Raw genomic sequence first — 18,046 nt, 5'->3', positions numbered from 1 at the left:
GGAATGGGTGTGTGTGTGGCTCCCGCTGCGTTCATAATGACACCACTTGAGTTTACACACACACATGCAGTTTATTTGTGCGTATTGATTTAAGTAGCGTGTTGATGAGGTTGGTCTCTCTCCCTCCCTCCCCCTCCCTCTCCTCAGTGTTCAGCTCTCTTGACATGTCCCGGTCGGTTTCGGTGACCGCCGCCGGTCAGTGCCGTCTGGCCCCGCTCATCCAAGTCATCCTGGACTGCAGCCACCTGTACGACTACACCGTCAAGCTTCTGTTTAAGCTGCACTCATGTGAGTCCCTGGCCTCCGGCACACCTGATCCAGCAGCACTCACGGTTTCCAGTGAAATGATGTTTGTCGTGACGGGAAACCTTGTTAGCTCCTGGTTTGTTTACTCAAAGTGGACATCTCCTATCAACCAGCTCGGCCTGATGCTTTTTGATGAACATGCTTGTTTCTTTGTTGTCTCAGTAAACGGATACACCGGTGAAAAAACAACAATGTCCCAAAGCAGATAAAATAAAGCCAAATTCAACATTGTAGTTGTAGAATGCAAGCAACAGGCACATGGTACAACCTACGCACACACACACACACACGCACACACACACACTCTCTCTCCAAACCAGCATATGGCGTGAAAGGGTGTCAGATTACAAAGCTAATGCAAATCCCATCAAGCCCACATGTTGGTCCCGGAGGAACAGGAACAAAGCAACAGAGTCTGACACTGAGAAATGGCAGCAACAAAAGGCTCAGAGTGTAACTGGCACAAATCAAAATTAATAATATGATTTGACCAATAATTATCATTTGACAACATTTGAGCAGGATGCTGTTATCCTCAAAGGGTTCCTATTGCAACAACACGTCGTCAGCAGGGTGAAACCGGCCTGTCTCGTGACGGGTTTGATCCGACACGTGGTGAATTCTGATTCTGATCCGACATCGGAGACTGATCGCCACCGGATGAATCATCAAACATTTGATAGTATCTTAAAATGTATTTCTAATTTGCAGGAGCTTTATCTTCTTAGCAAGACGTTGATGATATTCGATTAATCAGCCACAGTCCATGAGGGAATTGAAGAATTATCATCACAGCTCTGTTTTGAAAGTTTCCTTGACTCAACTCATTACATCCATGATTACTGAAGCATAATCAACGCTTGTAAATTACTAATCAAGACAAGCTCGTTGTTGACGGGGCTTATCCGTAAAATTAACATTCAAGAAGTTCACAGAAGACGTTCCTGAACCCTGCTGCCGGAAGTCAGCCCGGCCAGCCTGGCTGCAGTTAACCAATCATCTTCATAGTTTGATCTATAGAAGGCGGATGAGTCACTAATAATATACGAATTATATTTCACACTGCAGCTTCTTTCATGCTGCCTCCAAGTCCCGAGCCGCATTTAATTCTGTTCAGTTTTTATCTTTCGTCTTCACAGTCTTCGATGGAAGCATAATGCCACACACACACACACACACACACACACTGCGCCCCCTCCAACTCTCACACCACACATGCTTTTGTTTCATGACATCTTAATTTTTGGTTTGAAGCACCACTTGAGTTTTTCACATCATCCAAAATTATTGTTGCTGGCTGTTGGAAGCTCGACTCTCCTGTTGCCAGTTTGACACTTTTTATTTAAAATCTGTGTGTTATGTAGGCCACTGCCATTACTGAGGTTTTACACAAAGGCTTTTTTATGATTTTAGTTCATCTCTAGTACACTTAATGAAAAATTATACATTTGAAACACGCTCTTCTAAATGTGAATGATTATGAAATCATTTTACCTTCCCCTCTGTAGTGATTTTTTTTTTTTCCATTGTCATGATCACATCTCAAATAATCAAACATAAAGCGATTTCGGCTCTCTGGAGAGATCCGCGCCACACAATTTGTCTTCTTGAAATGTCTCAGTTGAAGTGTTTTACATAAAATCACATTATACTGATGTGCACCTTCATATTAAAGGATTTCTGGACGCTCTTCCAGTACTGATGTGTGTGTGTATGTGTGTGTGTGTGTGTTTGCAGGCCTTCCAGCTGACACTCTGCAGGGCCACAGAGATCGCTTCCAGGAACAGTTTAAAAAGTATGAAGCTCCTTCAGTCTCTCTCACAGACAGACAGACAGAAAACCAGTCGGCCACAGTCCCTCTGCTCACCGACTGATCGTGACCCCGGAGACTGATCTTTCAGCGCCGTCATGATTGAATTTTTCTCCATCAAACCGCTCAGCTCTGTCCTCCTTGATCTTCTGTCTGGTCCTCTCTCTCGCTCTCGCTCATCGTCTTTCTCTTCACGTCTGTCCTCGTCTCTCTTCCAGGCTAAAGAGTCTGTTCTATCGCTCCAGTAACTTGCAGTATTTCAAGAGGCTGATTCAAATCCCGCAGTTGCCTGAGGTGAGATCCGACCCCAGTAAGTTGTGCATTCGCCACGTGTTGGCCACGGCAAAGCAACAAGTCGACCCGTGACAGCAACTCCAGGGCTCCGTTTCCTGAATGAACATATGGTGCTTTCTGAAACTTCTAAACTATTACACTGCTAGTCAGTCTTTTTCATCTTTCTCAAACAGTATCAGATTTATTTTTCTTTGATTTCCAACATGTTGCCAAATAGCAGAACCTTGTACGTGTTTTTACCCCACGTTTAAAACTAAATTATCGAGATCTCAGACGAAAATGCAGACAGGAGAAAATGTGTGATGAGATTTAAATGGGAAAAATATCCAGTTTTGTATTTACTAAACCGATTGTTTGTATTTTGTGGCCCCCGCAGAACCCACCAAACTTCCTGCGTGCGTCGGCCCTGTCGGAACACATCAGCCCCGTGGTCGTGATCCCCGCCGAGTCGTCGTCCCCCGAGTCGGAGCACGTGGTGGAAACCGACGACCTGGTGGACATGGACGTCCCAGTCCTGCCGGTAATCACACACACACACACACACACACACACACACACACACGTCCAGCATCTCTGAGTTCCTGGAGCTGGACGCCTCCTCTGGTCATTTGGATGTGAAATGACATTTTGTCCAGGGCGTCACATTCATGTTGATTCAGTGGCTGTTTGATTCCACCTCTAAAATGTTTTAAAAGTAGCCTTTAAAAATAAGACTGGCTTTTTTTTTCCCCCCTCATTAAAGCCTCCAGTGGAAACCAAGTTTGATGACCTGTTTGGCACCTCAGCGGCCATCGACCCGTTCAACTTCAACAGCCAGAACGGCATGCGCAAGGACGACAAGTAAGCCCCAGAGCAGAAACGTACCCACGTCGAATAAATAAAAAAGTCACCGATCTGTGACCTCTGGAGTTCTCTCCAGCTTCAGATTCCCGACTATAAATGGATAAAAGGCCACATTTAAAGAAACCCTGCTTTGATTGAAAGACGGCCAGCAGCTAAAGCTACAGTTGAATGAGTGAGCAGTGCTTCCATTTGTTTTATTGACGGACGGATGTTTTCATCAGAGACCGTCTGATCGAGCAGCTGACGAGGGAGATCCAGGCCCTCAAAGAAGAGCTGGAGTCCTTCAGGCTGGAGGTAAGGACCAGCAGAACCGCCGGAATCTTCTCTGCGTCGTGTTTTTTTTTCAAAGACTTTTCTTCGTCCACCGTCAGAGCGACCGGCTGCGTCAGGCGCTGAGCGGGCGAATCAGCGAGCTGGAGGCGGAGCTCGCAGAGCAGAGCCACCTGAGGCTGCAGGCCGCCGGAGAGAGCGAGTTCCTGAAGGCCGAGCTGGACGACCTGCGGCGGGTCCGAGAGGACACGGAGAAGGAGCAGCGGAGCCTGACGGAGATCGAGAGTCAGTGCTTTAAAAACAAAAGCGCTTTGAGAGAAAAGGAATATGCTATAAGTGGAAGCCTGCAGCCGTCAAATAAAAAAGCTGGAGAGTTTATTGCAGCAGTGATTTCTTCACATCTTCTCATCTGCAGTTTGTCTGTCTGTGTTTCCATCCAGGAAAAGCTCAGGCCAATGAGCAGCGCTACACCAAGCTCAAAGAGAAGTACACCGAGCTGGTTCAGAGTCATGCAGACTTATTAAGGAAGGTGAGGCGAGGAAAAAAAACTCGTTTCTCTGTATGCATGAGGCCACCTGTGTCCTTGTGTTCAGCTCCAAAACCCAAATACGCCAAGTCGGATTACATGCCGTCCTTCACGCCGCCCTTTTATCTCCCGCCTGCTGAGGATCTGGCCTGCCTCCTCGCCGTTTCTGAGTGTGTGTGTGTGTGTCTGTGTTGCAGAACGCTGAGGTGACCCGGCAGATGACGGTGGCCCGGGCGGCGCAGGACGAGGTGGAGGTGGTGAGGAGGGAGATGCAGGAGAAGGTGAAGGCTGCCCAGGACGCTGCGGACAGGCAGGTGAGATAGAGACGGGTCGTATCGCCGCCAAGACACAGTCTGAGCCCCGCGCGCCCAGAGTGTGTATCCATCTGTTGTCCTTGTGTCGCTCAGGAGAAGGAGCAGCTCGATCAGCTCCAGGAGCTGCAGAGGGAGCTGCTGTCCAGCCGGGCGGAGCTGGACTCCCTGAAGTCCACCGTGTCCTCGTCTCAAGAGGTAACTCTCCTCTCAGCTTCCACCGGTTACATTTTAATCACTCCAGAAATCTCTTCACCGGCTCCAAAAGTAAATTGCAATACTGTGAAAAAGCTGCAAGTCTTTTGGCAACATTCCTCTCACCAGTCACGGAAATCACTGGAGTAATAAACACTGGAAACATGTTTTATGATGCCAAAGAGAGGGACTATCTGTAGTTATTAATGTCCCTCTGCGAGGTATCCCACGCCCTCCAGCTGAGTAACCACTCCTAAATTTACCAATCGCCCATTTCCTTCTTTTATTTGGTTTCCTTTTTTCTCTCTTAGTTCCCCTTTCCTCAATCTCACTGTGAAAACCTTCCATACACACAAACTTTTTTTTTTTTCATGAAAACTCATTTTTAGCACAGTCATTAAGAGAAAAACTGCTTGTATCAGGAGGTTTGAAAATGATTGATGCCACTTTCTTCACACCGACGGAGCAGAGATCCTAATGGAGCGCAGTCCGAGAAAAGCTAATCAGAGCGCCTCCTCATTCCCATCGTTAATAATTTAGCGATCTCACTCACACGCCGCTTGAGCACAGTTGGTAATATTAATGTGCGGCTCGCCGGGGTCTACGTTATAAAAAGCTCCTCCGTTTTTAAACCTTAATTCTTTTACATATGGTGGTAATATCTGACAGGAGGATTAGGCGGATCAGCGCCGCCCCGCTGATCTATGCGTCCCCTCCTTCAGCAAAATCCATCTCGCAGTCACTAATGCTGCCTCACCAGCAGATCCTATTGAACACGTGCACTTTTAATACGAAGTTTTGTTTTTTTTTTTGTCTGCAGTAAATATTTATTAGTGCTTCGTAGCACTGTCATGGAGTATTTCACATTAATTTATGCATGTTTTCCTGTTGTTAAAACTGATTTAATCTTAAAAAACAGTAAACCCACAAGAAAGTGAGCACACACACACCCCACTCCCTTCTTAAAGTGCTTTCTGTTGTACGAATAGAGGAGAGATCCGTCTACATGCTGACTTTTAAAGGGTAGCAGCAGATTCTCTGGTTTATTGTGAAAAGTTTGTCGGTGCTGAAGAAAGTGATCGTTTCCCCACACTACTTTTCAATGACAAAGTTTCTTTTTGTGCCAAACTCGTCTGAGAAAACTCCCTGCTTGTCATCTTCTGTCACTCCCTCCATTTCCCTGTTCCTGTTCTGCATCCACTTCCCTTTTCATCACTTTTTTTTTTCTTGTTCAGCAACATCCGATGGAGCCGATGTGCCAATGCGTTTCTCTGACGGTGTGAAATAGTTTCAGTGATCAAGATAATATTCTCCTCATCTTCTTTGTTTTCTTCGTCACTGCTGAGCCGAGTCAAACCTGCAGCTGTCGGGCCGATGTTTGCATTGGGGGGGGGGGTTTCGAGGGGATTCTCTCTCTAATGTGCTCCACCGATGGTTTCCTGCACACACACCGTTCCCTTTACCTCTCATCTGTTCCTCAGCCTCCCACGCCCATCACATCCTATTTTTGTAGCTACCACTTATCACTCTTCCTGTCCTCCTCCGTCTTCCTCCAATCCCCATAGTCCTTTTCACACACAGCCCACGTCGTGTCGCTCCCATCACGCGTTTCCAGAGCTCAAATTCTTCAGATTATTCGCATTTTTAATAGTTCTCTCTCTCCTCAATTTTCTTCCTGTCTGACTGGACCTGCTGGCTCCCAGGCTGTAAGTCTTTTACTCCTTTCTTTTTTTTACATGAACCTCAACATTAACCAGGCTTTCTGATTTGATGCACAGAGCTCCACTACACACCGGCTGTAACTTCACTGTATTGTTTGACTTCAATCCAAACTCACTAAAGCAGCCGCGGTCTGGAGACTGTGTCGCTCTCCACGGTCCTAAATCGAGACGGTGTTTTCATCGCCATTAACAAAAACGACACAACATCTTTACTTTTTTATTGCAAGGTCACATCTTTTGCATCAAATCGTATCCTGACGTGGTTTTATTTTCAATCCTCTTGTCTCTGTCATTTCCTTGATTCAGTCTGCTGAGGTGCTCAGCGGTCAGGTCGCCACCCTGGAGTCTGAGAAAGCCGAGCTGGCTCAGACGCTGTCGAAGGTGGAGGCGGAGCTGGTGGTCCGGGGGGAGGAGCTCGAGAGAGTCCAGAGCTCCCTGGCCGCCGAGAGAGAGACGGGGGTGAAGGCGGCAGAGAGCCTGCAGAATCAGCTCAATGAGAAGGTGAAGAGTTGTTCTTCCCGTTTATGTATACTGTATCCGCAGTAAATGAAGCCCGTAGAGAGTTCAGTGTGTTTTGATGCCATGACAGGCGAGCAGGGAGCAGGCCCTGGAGAGCCAGCTGGTGGCGGCCCGCTGGTCCAGCCTGCAGGGAGCCGTCGAGGAGGCCGAGAAGATCATCCAGGACTCGCTGGCTCAGATCGACGACCCGGCGCACATCAGCTGCACCAGCTCCGCCGGTCAGACGCTCGCCTTCAGATGAAGGAGCGCTCATCAGCGAAGAGTCGAACGCTGTTTGTGTGAAAGCTCTCATGTGTCCGTTTGTCCCTTCAGATTACCTTGCATCAAGATGTCAAGCCTCGTTGGACTGTATGGACCGGTTACAGTCTGCCAAAGACGCCTTCTTGGCAGACGACACAGGTGGGACGCACACAAAAGAACAATATAATCACCGAAAACAGAGACGTCTCACATCACAATCCAATTCATAATACTTATATTTATAGCTTCGTCCATGAAAATAGTGTTTCAGGACAGTCATCGTTGTTATGAGTTCAGGGAACTTTGAGACCTCATGCTTTCGATCGAAAAGACTAAAATATATTTCAGAATTGTTGACATACAGATAATGTGCTGTGTAAAAACACATTCACACACAAAAGTTATTTCTAGCAGAAATCTAACTTATTCCCATGTTTTTATTTAAAATAAATATCTGGATCGATGTTACTAAATGTGAATAACTCTCTGGAAAATTGACTGTGTGAGAGACAGTACAATGGCTTCAGATTCTCTATTATTTACGTTATTAACACATAAACATGAACAAGGACAGCTTTGAGTGTAAAAAAAAAATGATCCCAATAAAGGCAAATATAAATTGGATACAGCATGCTGCAGAGTGACACGTTGAAGCTTTTAGTGCAGTTGGTTTTCTTGGTGTCTGGTCCAAATCCGTACTCCTTGCTTTCTGCTGTTGTAGGCGTGTCTGAGCTGGTACGAGCGGTGACCCAGTGTGGCCACCTGGTGGGCGACACCATCGTTCAGGGGAGTGCCACCTCCCACATGGTGCCTGTGGAGCAAGCCGACGGTAAGCCTCTGTGTGTGTGTTGTGTGTGAGACGCAGGCAGAACGAGTGATGAATAGATTGCCGTCTCCGTTCCTCTCCTGACATAAAGCTGTGGGTGAGTCGGTCGTCCTCAGACGTCTCCTTGTCCCAACATGTCTGTGAGGAGCTTTCCGTCAGGCTGGCCGATGTTAGAGCCGTGCGGTAATTGACTGGGATGTACGTTGATGCCAGTATTATGAAACGGAGCTCTGCACAGGCTGTTCCAATGCCTGAGAATGCATGATATGAGCGTTCACATTACTACCAGAAATGGGAATTAAGGGCAGGATATCATCCAAAACAGGCAACGAGAGGAAGAAGGCAGCCGACGTCACGCCGAACTCATGTTTCTTTCTCTCTCGGGAAATGCGGAGTCTAAGCATGCCTAAATATAATGGAGCTCTGATGGACAGATGTGTTACTGCCACAAGCGCTGCGTGCACCGTTCGTTCACCAACCATGTGTTTGTGCAAACACTTTTGGTGAAATTCATGGAAGATGTTACAAGTTCATGCTCCAGTGGTTTTACACTATGACAGTAGAGCATCGACGCTCTGAGCTCAGTGGACTCTTCCATCTGAGACCGTCTTTCTGAGGCCTCTGATGGTGAAGTGCTATTAATCAGTTGTTTGGCGTCGTCTTGGTGTCATGATGCATGATGGGGCTGACGATTAAATTCCATTTATTCCAACCAGGAAATCTGTGGATAAATTCATGGATCAAACACTTGTTGGAAATGTTTTTTAGTTGAACTTCTTGTCAGAGAACATCAAGTTGTGCAAAGAAATACTGAAACGTTGAGAAGTTTAAAATAAGATCCAACAAAAAGCCGATCCGAACCACATAACACGCATTTTTCCAAATAATTTACAACATTTAGCAGTAGTAACCATAATCGCTGTATAATAACAAAACTTATCATCATCATTAACACAAACATTCTTTCGCCCACACTGTCAATCAGAACGGTAGTTTTCAAGCGGAAGTCCGGACCCTTCCCTGCTCGGTGAGCGCGTGTGTTTGTGTTTGGAGCTGATCAGTCGCCCCCGCTGTGTTCTTGTCAGCCCTGTCAGAGAGTGTGAAGACGTGCGGGGCTGAAGCGCTGGCTCTGCTGGGACACATGAAGCACAGAGACGGCCTTCCTGCAGCAGACCACGGCAAACTGAAGGCGGCGCTCGAGGCCGTCCTGGCCACCGCAGAGGTCCGCACCTCACCTGGTAACAGTGTCTGAATCCCGACGGTGGCGAGCGGCGCAGCCAGCCGCTGTGGCTCCAGGGGGAGAATGTTTAATTATTGACATGCCCTGCAGAAACACATTCCAGCTCACACCTAATGTAAAAAAAAAAAAGATTTCAGAGAGACGAGGGACTGAATATCAACACTTTTTTTATTTGATATAAACTGAATTTATTTATTTTTTTATTTTTTTTAAAGAATACCTTTTAAATTGAGTGTGAGATGTTGCGTATTTGCCGGAGCGCAGCTTCATCTCAAAAAGAGATGATTTTCATTGAGAAGTAAATTGTTTTGTCTCTTTTCTACACTAAATGAAAAATACTTGACAGTCCCATTTTCTAGCGAGAGTGGCGGTTTCAGTAGGCGGAAACGCACAATGAGGACAAAAGAGATTCAATTTATTCAAGACTAATTGTTCTCCGCTTGATCGTTTTCGGTGTTTTCTTCGGTCTGTTCACCGATTTGAAACCCTCCATGTTTCCTGGGCTCCTCCAGAAACTGCGTCCCCGGGGTTTGGAGCTGCAGCAGGGCGAGCTGGGAGACCTGGTGGAGCAGGAAATGGCCGCCACATCCGCCGCTGTGGAGTCGGCGGCTGCCAGGATCGAGGTGAAGAAGTGTGTGTGTGTGTGTGTGTGTGTGTGCGCGCGCGCGCGCGCGCGTGTGTGTTGAGCTCCACTCATCTGACAGGACGCGTTCATCAGTGTCCTCTCGCTGCGTCTGGAAGCGTTTCTCCTCTGTTCCACTCCACTGCAGTTTTATCTTCAACGGTTTCTCCTTGTCCTTGTGTATCCCGGCAGGAAATGCTCAACAAGTCCCGGGCCGTCGATACGGGGATCAAGATGGAGGTCAACGAGAGGTAAAGCTCCGAGAGTGAGATTTGAGCTGAATACATCACTTTCTGTCCTCTCCTCTGCTGCTCCACAACGTCTCTCCTGTCCACTGCACTGAGTTGCGGTAGAAAAGCCGAAACCAACTTTTAAAACCAGAAATCTCCTCTTTGATAAAGCGGAACTGAAAACAAATGCACCTCCAAGATTGAGGAACTCGTTCATCCGTAAACAAGCCCACGCTTTCTCCGCATATCTGCTCCAGAGTCTAATGCAGCCGATGAACTGAAATAAATGAATAGAGAAGCTTCTCGACGAGACGAGTGCCTGAGCGTCATGGTGATTCCAGCAGAGTGTCAGACAGTCGCGCACGGAGCGCTGATGTGCACAGAATTTCATCAAATCAGCCACGGAGCCTCTGCAGCCTGTGACGGCTGAAACGAGTTTGTCACATAGTCTCGGGTTTTTGGCGTCCACACACGCCTCGAGTGAGTTTCCTCACTCTTCTTTTTAAAGCAGCCCCAGAAAGCTATCAAACTAAGTGGCTTTTGTTTTTGTTTGTTTGTTTGTTTGTTGGGTCACTAACTGTTAAATTAACTACAGAAATGTCTGTTACATCAGCAGGCTGAGAATTTTTGCTTTGTATCACAGAAATGATCACAACAATCAGCTTAATCACCTGAAATGAATCATTTTCCCAGTTAAAACAAGAAGAATCTTGAATAACTTCTGGCTAGACGTCTTACAAAACAATTTCAAATAAAACTGACATATACAGTGTATCTATATGATTTTCTGTGTGACAGCAGCTGAGCAGGTCAGTCCATGTCTGGAGACACACCTCCGAATCTGATGCTCTGCTTCCTGTTGAGTTCTGCTGAGCTGCGTTTCTCATGTTCGTTTCCTCTTCTCTGTCGCCCCCTGCAGGATTCTGGGTTCCTGCACGGAGCTGATGCAGGCCATCAAGATGCTGATTCTGTCTTCCAAAGACTTGCAAAGGGAGATTGTGGAGAGTGGCAGGGTACGTTATGAACGGCGAGGAGGCGGTTTACGGCGCGGTTATTTACAGCTTGACGAACCGGAGACGATCTGGGCAAATCACAACTCTAGTCTGTTTGGACTGAAGTGGATGAATTCTCATATGTTAATAGGAAATTGGAAATAATAATTAAAAAAAAAACCAAAAAAAAACATCCATCAGCTGATAACCTTTATTTCTATATTTGGGGAGTTTCCAAATTGCCTTACGAAACATGTGGTGGTGTTTGGCCTTCTGTCCACCAGGGGGCAGCCTCGATGAAGGAATTTTATGCCAAGAACTCGCGCTGGACTGAGGGCCTGATCTCTGCCTCCAAGGCGGTGGGATGGGGAGCCACGGTGATGGTGTAAGTGTGCCTCGTCCGGAGTGGCTCTCACTCACAAAGCGCCGGCGTCCATAAAGCCGAGAGTCGGCAGCTGTGTTTGCTCTCTGCATCCTCAGCGTCCCAAAGAACCAAAGGGGGTGACCTTTACAGGGAAATAAATAAAGGAACAAACAAAGCAGTAAATCTTTTGCCATGTGAGGAGAGTCGTAAATCTCCTCACTTCTGCCTTTTTTTTTTTTTTTTTTAAAAAAGCCCTCCAGAGTTTGTTCTGCTTTGCGTTGCGTCGTTGCAGGGATGCCGCTGACATGGTGGTGCAGGGCAAAGGGAAGTTCGAGGAGCTGATGGTGTGTTCCCACGAGATCGCCGCCAGCACCGCGCAGCTGGTGGCTGCTTCCAAGGTGAGCGGATTGAAAGCCGGAGGAAGGAACTCGGAAAGCACGGCTCCCGTGTCCCTGATCGCGCGTCCGTTTCGTCCTCGCAGGTGAAGGCGGACAAAGACAGCGCCAACCTGCATCGCCTGCAGCAGGCGTCCCGCGGCGTCACACAAGCCACGGCGACCGTCGTGGCCTCCACCAAGTCCGGGAAGTCCCAGATCGAAGACAGAGGTGAGCGCATTCTCAGTGGAGACCAGCCCGAGTTTTCACGGCATGGTTTGTTTTGTGTTTGTTAGATTTCAGGTTTTCCTCACATTCATTTCTATAATAGTTGTAAAAGTTGTCACCTCACAGCCTGACCTTTCTGCTCTGTGTTTTAACTCATCCTCCAGACACGATGGACTTCTCCAGCATGACTCTCACACAGATCAAACGACAGGAGATGGACGCCCAGGTGAGCTGCAGCCCTCCTCTTTAGAAGCCCTGTTAGCTCTCGGACTAGTTTCCTGACTTTAGATCAAAACCTGACTGTGGTTTAATTCAAGAGGGGTTCTCACAAGGTGCCTTTCACTGGGTTCTGCAGAGAAATAGTCCCTCCTCCCTTCGGAGCCTTAAGATGACAAACTTGTTTCGGGGATGAATGGTTCAGTTGTCTGTTGTTTGTCGCTCTGAAGGTACATTGTTGTTTTATCCTCTCTGAAGCCGAATTTCAGTCTTGTGTGAACTCTGGGCTGTGTGCTGTGACCCTGCCTCACCCTCTGTGGAAGGAAAACACCAGGAGGCCTGGGCGCTCTCGCACACACACGCCTCATTGTTGTCGAAGCACACAGAGCTCCCATTGAGGGATGGGTCCGTGTGTTTTGAAGATAAATCAAATAAACCCCAATTTGGGTTATATTCTTAAAATAAAACAACCAGTGATCACAAGAAAAAGGAGGAGAAGCAGTCAGTCATCCTTTCAACAGGAACGTGAGCTCCCTCCACGATGAGGCAGGTTAAGTGTGTGTCCTCCTGTCTGGCCAGGTCCTGGTTCTGGAGCTGGAGACTCGTCTGCAGAAGGAGCGAGAGCGACTGGGCGAGCTGAGGAAGAAGCACTACGAGCTGGCCGGCGTGGCGGAAGGCTGGGGCGAGGAAGAGGAGGGTGAGGACCGGCGGCCGCTCGGTTATTCTGAATATCGTGATAATCTGAGGTGAAGCGGCTGAATGGTTTCTCCTCCTCCACAGGCACGGGGTGAGACCTGGCGCCGCCGTCAGCCCCTCCTCCTCCTCCTCAACAGAAGAGCGACCAGCTTCTGTCTGCCTCTTTCCTATTTATAGACTCACTTTTCAGTCTCTCTCTCCCTCCTTTTGTTTTCTTTTTGTTTCTACGTTTATCTCAAAGCCAAATGAAAAGGTGCTTCTTTTCTAGACCCGCTTCTCCACCCGAGTCCATAAGCTTCCATAAAGGGCGGGGCGATCATCGGCACCGGGGCGAGGAACGGACACGGAAATGGGGAGGGGTCAAAACCCCGGCGTCACGGCGCCGAACGAAGAGCAGCGTCCAAGTCTGTCTGTTCCACCCGATATTTATTATCCATCCTCCGCCCCATTCGTAACAAAACGCCGCTCCGCCGAGGAGCCGCAGCAAGCACAGGGTCTGCCCAAGACATCCCAGGATGCACTGCACAAGGGCCAAACTCGGCCGCCGGCGCCGCCCCGCAGTCACGTCGACGGCAGCGGAAACCAGTGTCTGCGGCGCGAGGCGAGCCGCTCGGTGCGTCGGCGCCGTTCTCACCTTAGTTTCTTCCTCTTCTTTTTCTCACTGTGAGTTTTCACCACGTTAAGTCCACGCCGCCGCCGCATCGCCAGCCGGCTCTCTGGACTTTCTGCCTTTCACCTCCTCATCATTGTAACGACCGTGACTGTTAACTTAAACACCCCCTTCACCTGGTTTTTGGATTTTATTCAGCAAACACTCGGAAACTCTTAAATCGACCCCGAAGTGTCACAAGTTCTCAGAACGGGACAGTAGCACAAGAAACGGCTGCGGCATCATGGGAAAGCTCGACGAGCTCGGTCAAGAAGGGATTCAGTTTTGAGATTTTTTTTTTTTTTTTTTATTTGAAGCCTATTAGGAAACAAGGGGAGCAAGAAGCCACCCTCAGTTTGTTTTTAAAAATCTAGAAATAAGCTACAACCTGCTGCGTTTCATGTTCATTAATACAAATTTGACATTTTTAATTTCCGGCCTTGTTTAATAAAGCGGACGAGCCTTGGTTTGATGTATTTGTTTGGCAGGTGGATCCAGAGCCAGATGCTTTTTAACCTGTTAATACTGTTGTTTTCGGTCGGAGAGCGAGCGTCGCTGTGACCGGGACAGGGTCACGACTTGGCGAGCAGGATCACTGAAAGGGAAATGCGGATTTATCTCTGATAAATGTGCAGAAGAACAAAACTTTGCAGAGGCCTCCAGGAAATTTGAATCTCATCAAAAAGTCACTTTTTTTTTCTTTCTTTTTCCTTTTAAAATGTTGGCCTTTGTAAGATATTTCATGACTCTGCTTTTCTAATTTTCACTTTAATAACTCAAAGCTTCACAATTTGATTTTTTTGCGGAAAGTTTTCGATGGTATTCAGTTTTTTTTTTTTAGACGCAGCCTGACTGGACTGCAGGATTTCACGGTTTCGTGACCCGCCGGCTTCGGACTGACTGCATTCTGGAATCCTCGGACCGCGGCGGACTCCGTGCACAGCGTCTCTCATGGCTTCCTCAAGACCAAGTCGCTGTGTATATATAAACTTACAAGCCTTTTTAAAATCGATGGAAATATTCTTGTGCTTTTTCTTTCTAATCTCAAAGCATCTCATTTTGCCTCTCGACAAAGTACAAATTCAGTTTAATTGAATTGAGATTCCAAAATGGTGCGGATAACTAATATAAGTCTTTGCTTTTTGTAAGCGGATGTTATTTAACGGCGTTTTCCGGGATGAGTTGCTGCCGGCGGACCCGGTCAGAGGACTCCATGATGCCTTCCGTGGGAACAGTGAGACAAGTCAGGCACTCATTTTCAAACCCCACACACACCTTCTTACCTTCTGTGTTTGATTGATGGTCTCTCTCTCTCTCTCTCTCTCTCTCTCTCTCTTTCTCCGTGTCTTAACATCGTTTCGATGCTCTGCTTCAGCTGTGTGTCTCTAAAAAGTTGTGACACTGGGTAGTTCGTCGTATCGGACGTCGGTCAAATAGTACTTGCTGATGAGTCAGAGGGATTTAAACCAGGGAGATGTTTCTTTCAACAAATACTAAACCACCTGTTTTCTGCTTTAGTAAAAACCAGCAAGTATTATCTGACTGCACGTCTTTGTGTTTGATTTCTAGCTGTGGTCCGTCACTTCTTCCACATGTGGCCAAACTGGTTTCATTTAGAAATTAGGGAAAAAAAAACGATTTTTTTTTTTTTAGGAAGGAAACACTCAGTCCCATTATGGTATTTCAAGTGTCTTGAGAGATGAGATGAACGCACCTGGAGTGATGTTTGGTTTTTCTCTTTATTAACCTCCCGCCTGTCCGTCTGTGTCTCTGGGGTTCGTGTCTGTCGTCCTACCAGCTCAGCCAGCCTTTCAAACTGCCTCACACTGTAGTCAGAGAGAAACAAATAACTCACATAGCAACATTGAAATATGTCTCTGTATGATATACTAAAACTATGTTGGTGGGTTTGTTTTTATTTTTCCAGTTTCTAAAAATAAATATTTGAACTCATTAATTACAGAATCGAGGCCCGGCTGTGGTTTCTGATTTCTCGCGTGGCGCCGCAGGAAGCCGCCGCATCAAGCCTCCTTATGGGCCTCTTAGAGAGGCAGTATGGATCCACCGTGCACTTTTTCCATTGTGCGTGTGTGTGTGTGTGTGTGTGTGTGTAATGAGATCCGCGAGTGTAGTGCCATTTGTGCGCGTGTGGTGTGTTTTGTAGTGGATTTTACCTCGACAGAGATTGAAATACTTTGTTTTTTATTTGCTGACTGTCAGATTGACTGTCTTCACTACAGAGCAGTCATGTTCTGAGCTCTGGTTCTCCTGTAACACGTCGTGAGATGCTGTGGGTGAAGTCGGAGGCGGCGCTGATGAAGCCGGTTATTTTCAGATCATTTGACCGGTAGAGAGAGTCGTCACGTCTGCTCCTCTCTATTTTTTGCCTCTGCAAAAGTAGTTATTATTAGAATAAGTTAATGCTACGATTGCTTCAGCGACTGGTGCATTAATCCTTTTTCACTGCCGATGTGCTGCTCGGTGTCAAACCTCCAGGATTTCCAGGAAAAGATTTGGGTTTCACACACTTGGAGGTTAGCACAAACAAAAGAGGACCTGTGTGTGTGTGTGTGTGTGTGTGTGTGTGTGTGTGTGTCAGGTCAGTGAGAGAGGAGAAAGGCTGTGTGTGTGTGTGATAGCTCAATAACTGTCTTTTACAGCAGCAATAGCCTCACATAAGAGCCCAGCTGAAATCCTAATGCACTAATTGATTTTTTTTTTTTTTTGGGTGGAGGCAGATTCAGTTCCAGTAAAAGGGTTGACTTGTGCAATTTAAAGTGCTTTGTTGGCACTGATCGTAGAATAAAATGATTGACAAATGAGATGCTAAAGATGAGCTCTGTACTAATTTTGGTTCCTTATTTTCACCTAATTCTTGCACTGGTGAGCTAAGGCGGGCGCGCACACACACACACACACACACACACACACACACACTGACCGATGAATAAAGTGTGATCTGAAACCACTGTGCTGAGATTACAGAAATCCTTAAACTGGGCTAAAGTGTGCTTCAGGATCAAAAACATCTCCTGATAAGAGTCTTAACTGCAGTAGGGGAGGGGACGACTGAGACAGCAGCACAGAAAATAGAAGCAGCACTTAATGACAGCAGGTTATTTTTATCCTCTGATGAGGAGGAGGATGTTGTGTTTATGCATCCCTACATCGTTTTCTCGCCGCAGGCATATTCAGCTAAAACTTATCTAACGTGTTGAAATGTAACCAGGATCAGCAGGTTGTAAACAAACAAAACCTGGGATCTAAAAGATGCTTCATATCAGCTTCCAGCGCGATTTTATCCCTTCATATCCGTTCAAGTGAGCAGGTGCGCTGCAGAAACGCACCTGCTGCCGGGTACAAACAGACCAGGCGGGTGTGCAGCGTCGCTCTCGCTGCCAGCAGAGGACAGAAAACAGATCGGACTCAGGCTCACACCCTGCGCTGAGAGCACGAGAGGACAGGCAGCGGTGAACCAGACAGCTGATCGTAGTAACGTCCAAGGTCGGACAGTCGGGCCTGGTGAACGGACGATTAACGGTGGTCACGTTTTTAGAAACGGTGTTATGAAACATTACAGTGTGGGTCACAGACGAGCGCACCCTGAAGCGCTTCAGTGGATGGATGGATGCTGGAAGACTCCTCATTCAAAACAGTCGGTCTGTAGAGGTTGATGATAAAACTTGTCATTCAGAGTTTGTGCATTTAACTAAACAGTAACAATGATTTAGTTGCATTGCTTAAAAGAAGAAAAAGTATTTCTCTGGCTACGGTGGATTTATGGTTTGCCCCCTCTATCTCTGGTTTGATTCCAAGCTTGGATGTCTTTTCATGCTGAGTTTGCATGTTCTACCTAGATAAAGGAACTTGGTTCCAACCCTCTGCTGGGATGGAAGGAACACACTTTAGTATAATGAGAGGCTTCCATTTAGGGACAGATTACGGGAATCTTGTTTGGGATTACACTGGGAATCTTTTATATCTAAATCTCCTGCTGTTCACTTCTTTATTGAACTGTGGGCTGCCGTCATGCCACAATAAAAACAGACCTCCAGGACTAAAGCCTGAAACAAAAATTGCATTCAGATGAACCAGTTTGGAGAACATCTGTGTTGGTTACTGGAGGATCCCTCCATCAATCAGTGCCTGTTGTTGTGCTGGTCTCTCACTCAGTGACTCACTTCCATCAGCGGTGAGTAGGTTTACCTCTGAACTCATTAAAATGTGGTACAGTTGACTGCGGCGCTGTGATGTTGTGCTCCGTGCCGCTCTTCCCCTCGCATCGGGTTAATGTGGTGGGTGGCGCTTGAGAGAAACACAGGCCGAGCTATTTATAGCCTCTGCAGTCCTGAGCTGGGCTGCCTTACAGCAGGTCTCCTGGCAGCAGCAGTCAAGTCTCCCGGTGTCTGCGGACCCGACAGGGGAGCAGCGCAAATACATCTTCAGAGATTCACCTAGAGGAGGTGGTCACGAAGGTCTGGTGTGTGTGAGAAAACACAACACTGGTCACACACGGTAAAACTGTTCCATCCTGAAAACAAACAATCCATGAGTCAAGATTCATGTTTCTCTTA

At 47.1% G+C, this 18,046-nt stretch overlaps 1 protein-coding gene across 3 annotated transcripts in view; it reads left to right on the top strand.

Annotated features, from left to right (window-relative positions):
- hip1 (huntingtin interacting protein 1) overlaps positions 1–15,442 on the top strand; it is a 39,477-nt gene extending 24,035 nt beyond the window's left edge. For 2 of the 3 annotated variants that reach the window (XM_030108843.1, XM_030108845.1), the window contains exons 8-32: positions 148–288; positions 2,044–2,101; positions 2,335–2,410; positions 2,787–2,930; positions 3,153–3,250; positions 3,475–3,547; positions 3,625–3,808; positions 3,964–4,052; positions 4,247–4,363; positions 4,457–4,558; positions 6,259–6,261; positions 6,583–6,777; positions 6,866–7,013; positions 7,108–7,194; positions 7,757–7,864; positions 8,947–9,083; positions 9,614–9,724; positions 9,916–9,974; positions 10,873–10,966; positions 11,230–11,330; positions 11,602–11,707; positions 11,791–11,914; positions 12,076–12,137; positions 12,707–12,824; positions 12,908–15,442. In XM_030108843.1, the coding sequence (XP_029964703.1) occupies positions 148–288; positions 2,044–2,101; positions 2,335–2,410; positions 2,787–2,930; positions 3,153–3,250; positions 3,475–3,547; positions 3,625–3,808; positions 3,964–4,052; positions 4,247–4,363; positions 4,457–4,558; positions 6,259–6,261; positions 6,583–6,777; positions 6,866–7,013; positions 7,108–7,194; positions 7,757–7,864; positions 8,947–9,083; positions 9,614–9,724; positions 9,916–9,974; positions 10,873–10,966; positions 11,230–11,330; positions 11,602–11,707; positions 11,791–11,914; positions 12,076–12,137; positions 12,707–12,824; positions 12,908–12,918 (2,546 nt within the window). In that variant the 3' untranslated portion in view covers positions 12,919–15,442. The remainder of the gene's footprint in view (positions 1–147; positions 289–2,043; positions 2,102–2,334; positions 2,411–2,786; positions 2,931–3,152; positions 3,251–3,474; positions 3,548–3,624; positions 3,809–3,963; positions 4,053–4,246; positions 4,364–4,456; positions 4,559–6,258; positions 6,262–6,582; positions 6,778–6,865; positions 7,014–7,107; positions 7,195–7,756; positions 7,865–8,946; positions 9,084–9,613; positions 9,725–9,915; positions 9,975–10,872; positions 10,967–11,229; positions 11,331–11,601; positions 11,708–11,790; positions 11,915–12,075; positions 12,138–12,706; positions 12,825–12,907) is intronic. The other variant, XM_030108844.1, reaches the window with a different exon arrangement.
- The last annotated feature ends 2,604 nt before the right edge of the window (positions 15,443–18,046 follow it).

Source organism: Salarias fasciatus, chromosome 14, assembly GCF_902148845.1.
Source record: "Salarias fasciatus chromosome 14, fSalaFa1.1, whole genome shotgun sequence".
NCBI classification, from domain to species: domain Eukaryota; kingdom Metazoa; phylum Chordata; class Actinopteri; order Blenniiformes; family Blenniidae; genus Salarias; species Salarias fasciatus.
This window is presented reverse-complemented; position numbering and strand designations above follow the sequence as displayed.